Raw genomic sequence first — 17,621 nt, 5'->3', positions numbered from 1 at the left:
AGGCCCTTACAGACAGAAATGGGGAAATGCATAATAAGGGACAAAGAAATGGCTGAGCAATTGAATACATACTTTGGTTCTGTCTTCACAAAAGAGGACACAAATCAGATACCAGAAATATTGGAGAATGAAAGGTTTAGTGAGGGGGAAGAACTGAGGGAGATCAACATTAGGAGAGCAATAGTGCTGGGAAAATTGATGGGATTGAAGGTGGATAAATACCCAGGGCTTGAGAATCTGCATCCCAGAGTACTTAAGGAGGTGGCTCTGGAAATAGTGGATGCATTGGTGGTCATCTTCCAGGATTCTATAGACTGGAACAGTCCCTGCAGATTGGAGGGTAGCTCACGTCACTCCGATATTCAAAAAGGGAGGTAGAGAGAAAGCAGGGAATTATAGACCAGTAAGCTTAACATCGTTAGTGGGGAAAATTCTTGAATCCATTATCAAGGACTTTATAGCGGAACATTTGGAAAGCAGTGGCAGGATCAGTCAGAGTCAGCATGGATTTATGAAGGGAAAATCATGCTTGACAAATCTGTTGGAATTCTTTGAAGAAGTAACCAGTACAGTTGACATGGGGGAGCCAGTCGATGTGGTATATTTGGACTTTCAGAAGGCGTTTGGCAAAGTCTCACATAAGAGATTATTGTGCAAAATTAAAGCACATGGGATTGGGGGAAATGTATTGAGGTGGATAGAAAACTGTTTGGCAGAGAGGAAACAAAGATTAGGAATTAATTTGGATGAGGGAACATAATGTAACATCTCAAAGTTTGCAGATGATACCAAGTTGGGTGGGAGGGTGAACTGTGACGAGGATGCAGGGATCCTACAGCATGATCTGGACAGGTTGGGCGAGTCGGCAAATCAATGGCAGATGCAGTATAATTTGGATAAGTGTGAGGTTATTCACTTTGGAAGCAAAAACAGGAAGGCAGATTACTACCTGAATGGTTGTAAATTGGGGGAGGGGATTGGCAGCGCGGCAGCACAGTGGTTAGCACAGTTGTTTCAAAGCTCCAGGGTCCCAGGTTCGATTCCCGGCTTGGGTCACTGTCTGTGCGGAGTCTGCACCATGTGTGCATGGGTTTCCTCTGGATTGATAAATTGCCCTTGGTGTCTAAAAAGGTTAGGTGGGTTACGGAAATAGGGTGGAGGCGTTGGGTTAAGTGGGATGCTCTTTCCAAAGACCGGTGCAGACTCGTTGGGTTAAGTGGGATGCTCTTTCCAAGGACCGGTGCAGACTTGTTGGGCTGAATAGCCTCCTGCACTGTAAATTCTATGTAACGTTCAGTTTATTATAAATGCAGCAATTTCACCATATTCTATGATTTTCCACAATGGACCAAATAGTGCAGTGTAGTTTTCGTGAAGCAAATGCGTAGCTTGGGATGCACCTTCTGAATGTTTGAGTTTAACCACGTATTTGTCTCTCTTCTGGGGGTACTTTACCATTTGTTCCATCATATTATTTTGATACAATCCGGTCATTATTCCCCAACTTAGCTCAAATGTTCCAACCACATTATATAGAATTTATATAGATATAGAATTTGCAGTGCAGAAGGAGGCCATTCGGCCCATCGAGTCTGCACTGGCTCTTGGAAAGAGCACCCTTCCCAACTCCACCCTATCCCCATAACCCAGTTACCCCACCCAACACTAAGGGCAATTTTGCATGGTCAATCCACCTAACCTGCACATCTTTGGACTGTGGGAGGAAACCAGAGCACCTGGAGGAAATCCACGTACACACGGGGAGAACGTGCAGACTCCGCACAGACAGTGACCCAAGCTGGGAATCGAACCTGAGACCCCTGGAGCTGTGAAGCATTGCCAAATGTGTTGATTCAAGAGTTCCTTTGCTTTCGTCAAAAGATAAGTAAACTGAAGGTTGAATTCCCAAAGCGTATTAAAAAACTTGTTTTAAAACGGTTTACCGAACAAGCAAATCATGTGTAGAACACCTGTTGTTTGGCTGATGGTTAGGCAGGGAGGACCTGCCTTTTTCATTTGTCCACAAAAATTCCCAAGTTATATTCTAAACCATATGAATTATGACACGTTTGCAACAAAATTAACCACAAATGTGAGCACTGCCGATTCCTGTTGGTAAGACCCTTCCATATGGAAAAACGCCCATCATTGGCCATCATGTTAACCATTGCTTCCTGCTGCTAACACCAATTTCGGATTCCAAGGGTGTTTACATTTTTTGATCATCCTGCCATGTGTCAAAACCTTGCTAAACCCCATCTGGACCTTATCCACCGCACTTGCCTCAACAATTATCTGTGAGATTTTTTTGGCCACATTGTGCCTGGCGCAGTTACCGACCGCTATTCCTTGCGAATAGCAGGAAAGCCCAAAAAATGAGTTTCGCGCCTGGTGTCAAACCGATCGCAATGTTGCCAACTTCCGCAATCTGGATCACTGCCTTACTTGGCATGATCCAGATATGCATATTTAAATGAGTCTTAAAACTTAAATATGCACAGCCCATTCAGGGCCAGCGTCTCCCGGCTCTCGGGATTCACTAGCCCCAGTCAGCGCAGCATGATGCCAGTGCCAATCTGTACTGGTTTCCAAAATATGGAAATCAGATGTGATGGCTATGCTGGGGGACTTAGAAGCCATTGTAGCTCCCGGGTGGGCGGGGCAGTGCCCTGGCGGCCCAGGCAGTGGGTATAAAGGGTGGGGCGATGCCCATGAAAAGGGTGGCCCCTCAGCATCGCCATAGAAGGGTATGCTTACTTGGGAGGGGGCGATGGCCCGATGGGGTGACACAGTGGTTAGCATTGCTGCCTCAGCCCAAGGGATCTGGGTGCAATTCCAAACTTAAAAATTTTTTTTTTTCGAGTACCCAATTCATTTTTTCCAATTAAGGGGCAATTTAGCATGGCCAATTCACCTAGCCTGCACATCTTTGGGTTGTGGGGGCGAAACCCATGCAAACACACGGAGAATGTGCAAACTCCACACGGACAGTGATCCAGAGCCGGGATCGAACCTGGGACCTCGGCGCCATGAGGCTGCAGGGCTAACTCACTGCGCCACCGTGCTGCCCCCGGTTCAATTACAAACTTGGGTAATTGTGTGGAGTTTGCACATTCTCCCAGTGTCTGCGAATGGTTTACTCCGGGTGCTCTGGTTTCTTCCCACAGTCCAAAGATGTGCAGCCTAGGTGGATTGACCATGCTAAATTGCCCCTTGGTGGGATGGGGTGGGGGTGTGGGCCGGTCTTGTTGGTGTCTTTCGTTCTCCGCTCCAGAAAAACTTTATTTTAATGTGTAGAATTTTTTTGTGAGAATCTCCCCAAGCTCCAAAAATGACTTGAGTGGGTGAATTGTGATCTGGATCATGCGCACACACCTGGCAGGACTCAGAGCAGTCCTGCGATTCCCGCCTATAATGCCACTTAATCATTCTTTTGGCAGAATTGCCCTCCATATCTTTCACCCCCAAAAACCTTCTCTTAAATCCATACTGACTTGCCTTGATTAGTCTATGCCTTTCTAAATGAAGATTTATACTGTCCCTCAGAACTGACGCCAATCATAAGACTGTTGAAGTTAAGCTAACCGGCCTTTAATTACTATGATTGTGCCTTTTTAAACAACAATACAATCGTCTTAGTCCTCCAATCCTCTGATCCACTCCTGTGGTTGGGGAGGTTTTTCTTTTTCTTTTCATGTACTTAATGATATGTAGAGCTGCCCGCAGAAAAATGCTTTTCACTGTACCTTGGTACACGTGACAATAAACAAATGGGATATATTCCAACTGGGCGTAGTGATTTATCTACTTTCAAAAGATGCAAAATCCTTTAATACTTCCTCTTGTAATGTTTCTCCTCCCATCCAATATTTCAAATTCATCCTCCTTAACTATGATGTCATCGGCTCATTCTTTTAAGAAGGCAGCTGTAAATTAGCCATTAAAATTGTATCCACATGTTCCATCTCGACACATGGTTAACTTTTCTGGTCCCGAATAAGCCTTTTTCCTTCATTTTTCCCTTGCTGCTTACACAATTTAAAACATTTTTGGGTTTTCCTAATTTTTTTCACATGCACAATCTTTGCTTTTCTGATTTCCCTTCTAATTTAGCCCTACACATTTTATTATTCTTGGCTTTGTGTTATTAAGCTCTAAATGTCTGACAAGCTTCCTCTTGCCTTATCTTACGTTTTGTACACCTCGTCATCCAGGGATTCTGGATTTGACTGCCACACCCTGTTTTTTGTGGATGTTTATCTTGGAATCCTTTTCCATGACTGCTGACTCCAACTGAATTTTGATCACTATCCCACTCACACCCTTTCCACCTGCCCCACATACTGAATAAGTATGAGGAGTGCTGTGATTTTTGCACTGACTGTATCCCAGTTAGTAGCATAACTGTTTTACTGCCTCATTGCTTTTGTCAAGAGATTTGCCGACAAATTTAATTCTCTCTCTTCCTCGGTTATTTGGAATCCCCACTTCTAGCAATGTGACTGCTCTGATTATCCCTCTAACATATCCCATCTCACAATTGTAATTGTTTCTTTTACAAATATTGCCACCCAATCGCCTCCTCGCTCTCCCTTTCACCTGGAAACCAAATAACCACAAATGTTAAGTTCTTATTCCTGACCATTTCTAAACCATGTTTCAGCAAAAACAAAAAGCAATCATACTTCAAAGTAGCAATCTGTGCTGTTATGGGCCAGGGTTCAGAAAACTCCAAAGTACATCATGGAGTTCACCTGATCTACAACTGTTTATAGATTTTGGTTACGATGAGCACAAGGGCCTGCCTTTCAGGTGTTATTTAATAGAGGCCTCGAGCACTTTTAATCAAAGACAATTCTACAAATTTAGTTAACATTTTTATAAACACACGTAAGCATTTTATCAACTACAAACATAAATACCCCACACAGCTACAGTAATCTATGTATCACCAGTAATAAATTCCCCCCTTTAACTGTTCCAATTTAATAACAAGATCCCAGAAACCCCTTTTCAAAGGTGTGACCCAGCACACTGCATTCTTACTATCTTTAAGACTTGGTATGGTTAAACCTGGTCCTTTCCAAAACAGCAGGTTTGAATTCCTTCCAGAAAGTTATCAAGTAATCTGGAAACTGCTTTTAAACTGAAGATAGAAAGACACTTCTTTCCAACCTGTGCAATACAAAACCAGGTCAAACTCAAAAGCGAAAGTAAAACTCCGAGCCACAGGCCAGCTCCACCCACACAATGACATCACTGAAGCCATGTGATAAGACAAAAACATTTGTTAAAGGGACACTCCCATGACTGCCCTCAACTCATCTGCCTTATCTACTATATTCCTTGCATTTAGGTATTTTTTTTAACAAACATTTTATTAAGGCATTTATGGTTTGATAACAATAAAAGATACAAATACAAATGTAAACTTAGTTCAGTGCGTAACACCGCCCCCCCCCCCCCCCCCATGTTGAATCTGCTGACAGTTTCGTTTTTTCCGAAGAAGTCGATAAACGGCTTCCACCGAATGAACCCTAATGTCGATCCTCTCAGCTCTCAGGGCGAACTTAATTTACTTGAGACTGAGAAACCCAGCCATGTCGCTAGCCCATACCCCTGATTTTGCGGGCTTCGAGTCCCTCCATGCTAGTATTATCCGTCTCAGGGCTACCAAGGAGGCAACGGCCAGGACGGCAGCCTCTCTCACCCCCTGGACTCCTGGGTCTTCCGATACTCCAAAAATCGCCAACTCTGGACTTGGCGCCATCCTCGTTTTTAGTACCTTGTACATGACATCTGCAAATCCCTGCCAGAATCCTCTAAGCTTCGAGCATGCCCAAAACATGTGCACATGGTTTGCGGGTCCTCTACACACCTCACACACCTGCCCTCCACCCCAAAAAACCTATTCATCTGGACCACCGTCGTCTGTGCCCGGTAGATCACCTTGAACTGTATCAAGCTGAGCCTGGCGCATGATGAGGACGTGTTGATTCTGCTTCATCCTCCCACAGGCCTGCTTCTAACTCGGTACCCAGTTCATCTTTCCATTTACGTTTTATCTCGCCTATCTGGGTTTCCTCCCACTCCATAAGTTTTTAAAATAGATTTCAGATACCTTCGCCTCCTCCACCCCCGTTCTAAAAACGACCTTGTCCTGTATCCCCTAAGTCGATAGAAGCGGAAAGGTACAAACCTGCCGTTGTACAAAATCCCTTTGCATTTGGGTATTAAGCACAATCAAACTTACTCTGCCTCCCACTTGTTAATTTTCTCCCATCCATTCCCAGCTCTGCTTTTCTTCTTTCTGAAACTGTGCTCAGCTTCTCAACCTAACTCAGCTAACTAATTTAAAGCATTAACAAATCTTCCCATGAGGATATTGGTCCTTGCCATATTACGGTGCAACTTGTCTAGCTTGTACTGAACCCACTTTCTGAGAACCAGTCTCAGTACCTGAAGAATCTAAAGGTCTCCCTCAGCACCATCTCCCCAGCCATGTATTCACCTACTCCAACCTGTTTCAGTCCTCCCTTTGAAGTATTGCTTTTTAGTTTCTTTCCAAATCCTTAAAATTTGTCTGCAGAACCTCAACTGATTTTCTACCTGTTGTTGGTATTGATGTGGACCGTGGGCCCCCTCTTCCTTGAGCTGTTCTGTGATTTCCATGACCCTGACACCAAGGAAGCAGCACACCACCCTGAAATCATGTCTGCTACCACAGAAACACGAGTCTGCTCTCCTAACTAAGGAATCTCCTATCACTGTTGCTTGAACATTTTTCTCCCTCTGTTCACATGAGCCACCCATAGTGCTGTCGTCTTGGCTTTGGATGTACTCTTCATCAGTACTTTGGATTGAATCCTGATTAGAGAACAGAATGCTCTTGGGTCACCTGCACTACATGCCTGCAGTTTTTGTCTGGTAGTCACCCAGTCCCCTTCTGTTTGCACTCCTGCAAGATACAATCCATGAGACACTCATCCTCATGGCTGGACCACAGTGACAAACTATTGGTCAAGCTCCAAAACATAGCGTTTACATTTCTCCCGCTGATCGTATGCCTTGTATTCTTGGTTGTCTGTGATATGGGAAGCCTCTTGGTGTCCTTTATGGCACAGGATCTGCATTCCAAGAGTCTGATGTACCCTGCCATATCTCTTAAATTAAGCCAGATATAATCAAAATATTCTTTGTTAATGTACTTGCTGTTTTGCTTCTATTTAACTCCCATAGTTTCTCAGGTGCTATTCTGTAGAGCCTTCTGTTTGAACAAGTCTCTGAATAACCATGATCAGTGGTGTTGAAGATTTGCCAGTCTTCAAGATAATTGCCGATCATAAAATCTGTTCCAAGTTTAGATAATTTCTTCAGCACCGCAATGGTGGGCACTTCCACTTTGGTGTGGCTAAATACAAATTAAGCTGCTTTCGTTGACCAGCAAACTTTCAGAGCAATGATTTAAGACCCAATTGATTTTGTTGAATTAGTCAGTGTGACTTGTCTTTATGTAGTAATACTTCATGATAGACATGATGTTTTTCACTGCAGTGGGTTGTCTTGTTGGACCCAACTGTATGAAGCTTTGGTTAGAAACTTGACCAGCTGTTAGTTCTTCAAATTCAATATTATAAGTTTTAACTTTGTGTGAGCTATTTAGGATGTTATGAAATCTACAGAATGATAACTTGCTATATAATTGTTTTGAGCGTTTCCTGGTCACACCCTAAAGTAATGTGCATCTTTCATTACAGGAGGACATTGAAGCCAGTGTTGACCAATTACAGGACATTTCTGCATTGGATGTTAATTTTGGGCCTGAAACTGACATCGAAGGTGCAATGGCAGGGTGTGCTGATGAAAATGAGATTGAGCAAATAACTGCATCCTTAACTGACAATATTGAACACGTAGGACTACCTGTAGATATCACTATGCAGTTGCCTTTGGGTACAGAAGAACCTGTGGAGTCACCTCTAATTCTAAGCACAGATCCTCCAGCTGAAGTATGAAGAATTTAAATTAACTCACTCTTTTCATGATGTGTATTTGCATTCAATTGTTGATGGATAGAATCAGGCCACACTTGGAGTATAGTGTTCAATTCTGGTCGCCACACTACCAGAAGGATGTGGAGGCTTTAGAGAGGGTGCAGAAGAGATTTACCAGAATGTTGCATGGTATGGAGGGCATAAGCTATGAGGAGCGATTGAATAAACTCGGTTTGTTCTCACTGGAACGAAGGAGGTTGAGGGGCGACCTGATGGAGGTATACAAAATTATGAGGGGCATAGACAGAGTGGATAGTCAGAGGCTTTTCCCCAGGGTAGAGGGGTCAATTACTAGGGGGCATAGGTTTAAGGTGAGAGGGGCAAGGTTTAGAGTAGATGTACGAGGCAAGTTTTTTACGCAGAGGGTAGTGGGTGCCTGGAACTCACTACCGGAGGAGGTAGTGGAAGCAGGGACGATAGGGACATTTAAGGGGCATCTTGACAAATATATGAATAGGATGGGAATAGAAGGATACGGACCCAGGAAGTGTAGAAGATTGTAGTTTAGTCGGGCAGTATGGTCGGCACGGGCTTGGAGGGCCGAAGGGCCTGTTCCTGTGCTGTACATTTCTTTGTTCTTTGTTCTTTGACAGTAAAGGGAGCAAAGCTGAACTTGGAATTTGACTTATTCTGGCAAGGGATTGATAGTGCAGTGAGTTTAAAATACTTTCCTGACCTGTATTCAGATATCACCCAGGCTTTTGGGATAAAAGCTTTCTCTTAGGCTGCAGTAGCAATAACTTGCTGAAATGAAAGGATAGTGGATAGTCCATAAAAAGGGGAAATATGTTTTAGATTTATAAATAGGGGTGTAAAGAACTGGAATTTGTGTAAAATATAGGTGAGCCACTGAACTGTATTCAGTTTTAGTTGCAAATAGGATATGACGTGTTTTGCATAGATAAACAAGGATGGTGGAGGAGATTCGAGAATCATTCGCTGGGGAGGACTGAAGTTGGCTCAGGGAATGCTTTGCTGCAGGCAGAGTTCATTAGTGAGAAATTATATCAATGAAGCAGGAATAATGGGAGAGCGGAAGAGTTGGCAACGAGTTGGCTAAACTTGTGAGATTCTGGTTTTAATCTCAATCTGGCTTCTACTGAACATAACTCAGATTTCCTCAAGTTGCCAACTCGAGCATAGTGGGTGGTGTAGAGCATGACAAAGATGTGGTGCTGTCTGAGATTGCTGGGATTGAACAAACCTATGATAGAGCAGAGAAGAAAAAATTGCACTCAAAATGGCACTCATTAACTCATGTTTGATTTGGATAGTGCTAATGATTAAAATACTCTTATTGGGTATCAAATGTGGCCTTCAACCCAGCAATGATCAATTTACAAACGTTCAGTTCTGCTGTAATGGGTGTAATGCAGTACTGGGGAACAGGAAGCTCCTCTTTGACACAGTTTTCATAACAATCTGACTGCTTGCAGAAAGTCGCCTTGATTTTCAACGTCTTGTAACATAATATTAGTATGAGAATTATGTTTTGGCAGGGACTGAATCCATCTATTTCTGGAGCTGCAGGGTCACTGCTGTTGGATTTGAAACAAAATATGTTTACAAGTAGCATTTTGACTGCAGACATTCAGTGGGCATGTTCTGCATGTCCGTTCAATTTAAACTCTCTTTGCCTGAAGAATTTAATACTTGACATAATATTTCAGATTGTGGATGAACCAAAGAAGACGATTGACACAGAGATGCCTTGCACTGCAGAGAAGGAGTCCATGTCAATTAAAGAAGTAGGATGCCACTTTTTCATGGTTAATTTTGAAAAAAAGTAATTTTGAAATCAATGAGCCATGCTCTTATTGATTGGTGGGGCAGGCTCGAAGGGCCGAATGACCTTCACCTGCTCCCATTTCATATGTTTGTATGAAATAGCAACTGCGCTGATTCATTTAGGTAATGATAATACTGTTGACAGTTTACTTTTGTGAGAAGCTAATGTTACAAACTTAGTTATTTTCTGCTGGCAGGATGTTGCTGGTGTAGATGTAATAAGGTCAATTTTCTTTCCTGCTTCTGGAGGTTGGTCTTGCCAGCACTTAATTTCACTGTTTAAAAGCAAATATATTTGTTGATCACTAGTTCAGTAGGATTTTATTTCTAGTTAAATTGTGTTTGTAGCTGAGGTGGTATTATGAAGTAAACAGCAAGAGTTAGTGTAACCAATGTTGTCTGCTGCAAGTACAAGAAAGTGAAACGTTTATAAAAGGGAAAACTTGAATGAGCAGACGGTGCAAAATATTGACTGAACTTACATTGAAACATACATAGAAAATAGAGGCAGGAGGAGGCCATTTGGCCCTTCGAGCCTGCTCCGCCATTCATTCTGATCATGACTGATCATTCCAGTTCAATACCCTAGGGTGGCGCAGTGTTTAACATTGTGGCCCCGGGCCACTGTCCGTGTGACATTTGCACATTCTCCCCTTGTTTGCGTGGGTCTCAAACGCCACAACCCAAAGATGTGCAGGGTAGGTGGATTGGCGACGTTAAATATAACATAAACACTAAGGGTCCCAATACCGAGCCCCGTGGAACACTATTTGAAACAACTTTCCATTTGCTAGGGCAGTCAGCAACCATTACACTTTATTACTGAGCCAATATTAGATTTTTCTACTTAAAAGTTCGCAAAAGTTCTTATTTGTTCAAAACATGCTCTGGGAAATATGCATGTTTAACAGTGTGTAGGTAAATTCCGTTGTCAATTTTAATAGTACAACAACAAACTCACATTTGTATTTCCAAGATGATACACTTTAAATTGATTGGTTTAGTTGTAGTTGGTAGTATTAACAGCTGCCAGAACACTGCTGTAAACTTTTGTTTTTGCAGTGCCTTAAATTGAGCAGTTTTAAAAAAGTTTGTGTATTCTGTATTCTTTACCTGTGACATAACTGGGTGTTCTCCGAAATCAACTTGGCCTGTGGGTACATCATTTTCAAGGTTTTTGTTTCCCTGGCTTATGCCAGGAGTGTGGAAGTGGGAAATATTCACTGAGGTGAACACAGAAAAGACAGATTCTGCTCTGTTAAAACTTGCATTAAAGTGTAATTCAGGTAATGTTTGCTTGTAAATTATATTGTACTTAGGTCAGCCAAATAAGAGCTTGAAAAATCACTTTTGTCTTTATTAAATGGTCTGTGGACCTTAGTTATGTGTAATCTTTATGTAAGATGCAAGTAGCTTTAATAATTTCTAATCTCATTTGCTTTCAGGGTGCTGAAGATTTGCATGAAGAAACAGGTATTAAAGAAACTCACCTTCCATCCATGTGCCCAAGTGGAACTTAATATTCTCACTTTAAAAAAATATGTGATCACATGCAAGTATTCTGGTGTATAGTAGCAGTGGTACAGAGCAGCACAGGTACAGGGAGACTGGAAAACTTAGGCATGTCCCAGATCTTCTACATTAATTCAATTAATACAAAGCTCTAATTGCACAACTGACCCAACATAACTGACAACATTAGAACATCTATTAGCTTTCCTAAATGGGAAGAAGTAACAAAGCTCTACATTTTGAATGCAATTCCGTTTCTGTTGAAGTCTTAATTTGCACGTATCATGCCACTCTAAAAGTTGATTACACGGGCTGCATTTTGGTTTTATGGCACTTTAATGGCTGTTAATGCACTTAGTAACAAATTAGTTGTATGGTAAGAATTACACGTCAGCACCTGGTTTCAAATTTACTTAAATTCTACCAGTTGTATATATTTAGTAAACTGAAATGGGACCCATCAACCTGTGTCATCCATTGGATTCGTAATTTAACTGTTTTCTGTCACCCTAGGGCAAAAATAAATGCAGGTGTTCTTAACCCGAGTGATTTTGGTCTGGGAGTTCTTATGAAGAGGGGGAAGACAATGACTCAGTTGTGCTATATAGGCATGTGCATATATAACAAAAGTAAGGACAGCACAAATTAATGCTGTTACCCCTTTTTGCATTCTAATTGGGTTTTCTAACCTCTATCTGGTGATGTGTATGAGAACACAAGAGTAATGTTCAAATGTCTAAATTCTACTTACTGGGCAATGAGGTGAAAGTACTATAAGGAAAGTTTAGTCTCTAAACTGAACTGTTACCAAAGTAAAAGAAACTGACCAGTTTATGATATTTGAATAAAAGCAAAATACAAAGTCTTGTGAACTAAGAAAATGCTGCAGATTAAAGCAAATAGAAGATCATTCTCCCCAGGAATATTAAAAGACTTGATGAACAATCTACCCACATATATTTTGTTGGACTCTTGCTTCACTTGGAAGAAATGAAGTTAATCAGAAGACTTAGGACTCAAAAGGAAACATTTATTGAACACTCGTGGATGTAGTTTGGAAATAATAATTTCTGATCATCTTGAACTGCAAAGGAATTTCTGACTTCAACTAATTACTTCTTGGAGATAGATGGACATATCATGGTTTCACTTGAACTACTACTGCTAACTTCCAAGTTATCCGTTTGCAGCATTGAGGACTTCTGATATGTGAGGTTAATGAAATATCGATTGATAAATTAGTGAAGAAATTAACAAATTTGATTTTTCTAGTTAGTTGTGTGCTCCCTCAGTTTTCCAATCTCCCTGTGGTTCTAGTGAAAGCTAGGGGCAGTGTCCTGCACAGTTACACGGCAGACACATTAGCTCCGTGTATGTTCTTGCTGTATTTCAGTGGTAATTAAACCTTGTGTCATTCTATTCCCATTGATCCTGTAGAGAAGGAGAATGTAGCCGAGAGTTCGGGGGAAGCTTGTAGTTCAGTCCCTATCGAGGAGGAGCCCCCTGAAGAGGCACAGCTATCTACACAAGAAATGATCAACATAGAGTCCTACCAGAAAGAAGAAGAAGATGACAATATCTCAGTTACTGTACAAGCAGAGGACGCACTGACACTAGAACTCGACAATGACTTGCTTATGGATGCGCCCAAGAAAGAATCCAAACCACCAGGGACTGACTCTGAGAAAAAGACAGATCAAGCGTCATGTGGCAATAAAAATGAAACTGAAATGAGTGCAACAACAAATATGAGTGAAACAGAAAGCGACCAACAGAAACAAGAGTTAGAAATGGCAGGCATTGAGAGCACAGAGAAAGAGCAGCAGCCAGGAACTGAGGAAATCAAAGATGAAACCATGAAAACAGAAGATGAAGGTGATTCTAATGAAGCAGCTAAGAAAGAAACCTCGATTATAGAGGGCAGTGATCAGAACAAGAGGTTTGTTGTTTCTCAGTTCTAGATCAGAAGCTTTCTTTTTTTCATTCATACTTAGATTCGAGTAAACCTATCTCGTGAATTGGCCTGCACAGTGGTGGTAATTTTGATCTTTTTTGTTTTTGTTTAAAAGTTCCTTAATTTTCTTTTCCTGTACTGTTAGAGACGACTTCCTTTTACACTTTCTGCTCTCCAACCTGCAGAGGTTGTTCACAAACTGGAATATTTTGCTTCTGTGTACTCTTCACCAACAGTACCAAAAATGTAATGAGACATTTTTTGATGCAGTTTCATTTCCAATTGGGATCTAAAATGTCATTGGTGCCCCTACATCAAATATGTTTGGTTTGTTGCATTTTCAGTGATCTTTAACTGACCGTAGCTGTATACTTTGGTAGGTATTCGACAGTTTGCTCAGTTTGGAAAAGTTTTTTTTTTTTTTTGTATATGTATATTTCTGAAATCCCATTTGTTCTCTATCTAATAAGTCTAATTTTACCTATAGCTCTATCAAGGATGGGAAAGATACTAAAACCACAGCAAAGGATGATAAAGGTAGGCCACAGAACGTTGGGAGTCATTGATGGCTGTAGTTCTGTCTTGATTCAAGTTACTAACCGTAGGTGTGTTCTTGTCATTTTCTCTCATCAAATCCATTCACAGAACTTGATGCTGGTGGCAAGGGCCAATTCCAAGATTTTTGGAAATTTTTATGGAAGTGCCCATCATTTTTAACTGCTTTGTAAATCATGTAGATAAAATCAAAGAAATAAAATTCAGATTTTTGCTTGTATTCACTCAAGTAATTACTGAAAACCCCTCTGATTTACTGTGCAAGTGGTATATATTTAAACACTGTCTTCCCCCATCCAAAGGAAATTAGTTTGGGATCATTTCTTGATTCTTAGGGCCTCCTTCTGCACTGTAATTTCTATGATTAGAGGGTTGCATTTTCAGATGACAAAAGGGCAAGAAATCTAAAGTAGGTGATTAACATATGTGGAAGAGAAGCACGTGATTGAAAGATCATATGTAATCTGGATAGATTGTGTGCTTTCACATTTTGGTTTTCTAGCCTTGGCTCAAGCCACAATTTCAGGTGGCAACTGGCATAACAGTTGTGTAACTGTTACACTCTTTTTCAGTGCAGCTGTTCTTCAGAATGCAATGTCTTTGAAGTGCAATTTATTTGAAAAGTAACAGTTTTGGATTATTTGATGTCTTTACTTAATTTTTGGGGGTTAATGTTGATACAGGAAAACTAAGCTTATTCACTTGCTAACGGTAATACTTTGCCATTCAGGCCGATCTGGTAGCACCAGCATTTTGGATGCTGCAGGCAAGAACCTTTGGGTGAGTGGTCTGTCCTCTGCCACCAGAGCAACTGACTTGAAGAACCTCTTCAGTAAATATGGCAAGGTAATGGATATGAAAATTCTGAAGTCTTTAGTGATTTGTAATGTGTGAAGCATCTTTATGGAATGATCTGTCTTTCATTCTAAAACGCTGGTTGAAGAATGCTTTGCTTATTAAATTCAAATAAATAAACTTTACAGGGCTATGGGGATAGAATGGGCAATTGGCACTGACTGGGTTGGTTTATGGAGAGTTGCTATTGACTTGGGATGCGCTGAATGCCCTGTGTTGTAATTGACTGACTCATGGGGGAATATTTAGTAGAGGTTTTATTTTTAATACCAATATCTTCTAACAGAAATGGGGTGTCTCTAAGTTGATTGTCTGATGCTTTCTACCTTGTACATTTGGAAAATCTTAATCTGACTATCATTTTAGGATTATCAGATAATAGAAAACATTATGTATTTAACAGAGTCATACCAGCTAAGGGTGGCACAGTAGCCTGTTGCTTCACAGCACCAGGGACTGGGTTTGATTCCCGGCTTGGGTCCCTCTCTGTGTGAAGTCTGCACATTCTCCCAATGTCTGCATGGGTTTCCTTTGGGTGCCCCGGTTCCCTCCCACAAGTCCCAAAAGATGTGCTGTTAGGTGAATTGGACATTCTGAATTCTCCCACAGTGTACCCGAACATGCGCCGTAGTGTGGCGACTAGGGGATTTTTACAGTAACTTTGTTGCAGTGTTAATGTAAGCCTACTTGTGACACGATTATACTTGTGACAAGATTATATATAAAAAAGCTAATTGTTTATACCCATGTGCTGAAAAGCAAAGATATTTGGGTGATGCCAACCATCCTTCACCCTCCCTCCCTTAACTCCAGCCTGCATCAAACTGTTTGTGTTCTGTAACATGTTCTACTCACTTATTTCCTAAAGTCAGTACTGACCCACGTTCGCTCCTGGTTCTCTGGTGTCTCAAATTTAAAATAACTCTACTTTCAGCTTTTGCATGATCACAGAACTCTCAGCCTCCTTTTCTGCAAAAATCTTCCCATCTCCCCTGCATGCTTTGAATTGTGTCATACTCTGGTATTCCCTCTGAATTACTGTGACCGTACAACAAAGTATCTAGCGACTTCAGAGGAATTATGTAAACCAAATACCTGCTAAATTCTTTCGTCTGAACAATCCTCAGATTTCCAAAAACATCAACTGGAAAATAAACGTCTTAATTTCTACTACTCTGACACATTCCGTTAATATTTTTTTAGGGTTCAGCTACAATGTCGATTGAAAGACTAAATGTACATTGCCCTGAATTTTACTTGGTCTCTCAATTTGTTGCCCTACTCCCAGCTCTTGGTGTCCTGGAGACAATGATGAGTAGGGAAACACCCTCTACCCCATTCAGCTGTTCCACGCAATGAGATATATTTTATATCACAATATGTGCACTATCCCCACCATCCAAAACATGTGATCTCCTTGTAGAGGCACAAAAAAAATCAAATTTCAAAATCTTAGCCAATTTGTGGGTAATGGGGATGAAATCTGGGACATCACTCTGACCTATCGAGGTGACCAAAACTAGTCCAAGAAATCTCTCTGGCATTGATATAATTGGTGATATCCATCCGACACCAGAAACTGTCCAAGCTTGTCAAAAGGAATTCAATAAAACGGCTTCCAACAAACAAGACAACAGCCTGTTTAAAAGATCCAATATACTCTGGCGAAGAAACAACTTGACATCTAATCCAGATCAGGCCTTATTCAACTGAAAATTGAGAGCTCTAGAATTGAACAAATTATTATCTGACACTTAATTTGGAACTTTTCATCGCATAAACTTCAATGAGATTACTTCTAAGTCTACGCTTGAGCTTACCTTGAATATTAATGTGCTCATTGCTAGAAATTAGTCTAGTCGCCTTCCACTATCCCCTTTGAAAGCCTCGGTGTCAACATGTTCTTTTTAAAGTTTCTCACAATTTAAAAAAAAAAAAAAAAATGCCTGTCCATCTATCACGCCATCAAAGATCAAATGGTTTTCCAACACAACGAGGCTTTCCAAATACTTGAATGAACCAAATATCATTGTTTAGATTCTGGAAGAAATAGCTTGTGGTTAATATCTTGACTATTTTTCACCTAGGTGGTCTTTTCCTACTAAATGCAATATATGCTGCTTTCTTTTTTACAAAGAAAACTTAAAAATGAACTAGCTGCTTACCGTAACTCTGCTGAATGTTCTCTTTCAATGTTCCCTTTCTGTTGGTTTATCCTCTCTTTACTCACTCCTTCACCCTCTCCTCCCCTCTATCCTTCCCTAATAGCCTTGTCCTAATTCTCTTCCTATTTCTTCCCCATCTTCAATTCCCCAACATAAGCATCACCCAAATCTTTTTCGAATTCTATCCCACCTCATGCCTGTCTAATACACTAGTTTCCCAGGAAATCAAGACTTTCGTTTTCAGAACTTTTATTGTGCATGTAATATATTTGTTGACCACCCCCTGACATTTTTTCTTACTTTTCACCTGCTTTGTTTATACAAACAAGGAACATGAGTAGGCCCCTCAAGCATCATGGCTGATCTGATGGTAGCCTCAAATCTATCCTGCCTGCCCTCAAACCTATCACCCCCTGGCGTATCAGAATCTATCCGCCACCTCCTTAAAAATATACAAACACAGGGCAGCACGGTGGTGCAGTGGGTAGCACTGCAGCCTCACGGCGCCGAGTTCCCAGGTTCAATCCCGGCTCTAGGTCACTGTGGAGTTTGCACATTCTCCCCGTGTGGGCGTGGGGTTCAGCCCCACATCCCAAAAAAGATGTGCAGAGTAGGTGGATATTGGCCTTAATTGGAAAAATGAATTGGATACTCTAAATTTTAAATTTTAAAAAAAATATGCAAACGCTTTGCTTCCACCACCTTCTAGGAAGCAACTTCCAAAGACTCATGACCCTG

The 17,621-nt window shown here is 41.2% G+C and overlaps 1 protein-coding gene across 2 annotated transcripts in view; it reads left to right on the top strand.

Annotated features, from left to right (window-relative positions):
• safb (scaffold attachment factor B) overlaps positions 1-17,621 on the top strand; it is a 101,806-nt gene that overhangs the window by 16,727 nt on the left and 67,458 nt on the right. For both annotated transcript variants that reach the window (XM_072482861.1, XM_072482862.1), the window contains exons 4-9: positions 7,758-8,009; positions 9,725-9,802; positions 11,288-11,315; positions 12,792-13,293; positions 13,796-13,845; positions 14,594-14,709. In XM_072482861.1, coding sequence (XP_072338962.1) covers positions 7,758-8,009; positions 9,725-9,802; positions 11,288-11,315; positions 12,792-13,293; positions 13,796-13,845; positions 14,594-14,709 — 1,026 coding nt within the window. The remainder of the gene's footprint in view (positions 1-7,757; positions 8,010-9,724; positions 9,803-11,287; positions 11,316-12,791; positions 13,294-13,795; positions 13,846-14,593; positions 14,710-17,621) is intronic.

This window comes from Scyliorhinus torazame, chromosome 18, assembly GCF_047496885.1.
Source record: "Scyliorhinus torazame isolate Kashiwa2021f chromosome 18, sScyTor2.1, whole genome shotgun sequence".
NCBI classification, from domain to species: domain Eukaryota; kingdom Metazoa; phylum Chordata; class Chondrichthyes; order Carcharhiniformes; family Scyliorhinidae; genus Scyliorhinus; species Scyliorhinus torazame.
Note: the sequence above shows the minus strand (reverse complement) of the source record. Positions and strands in the feature narration are given on the sequence as shown.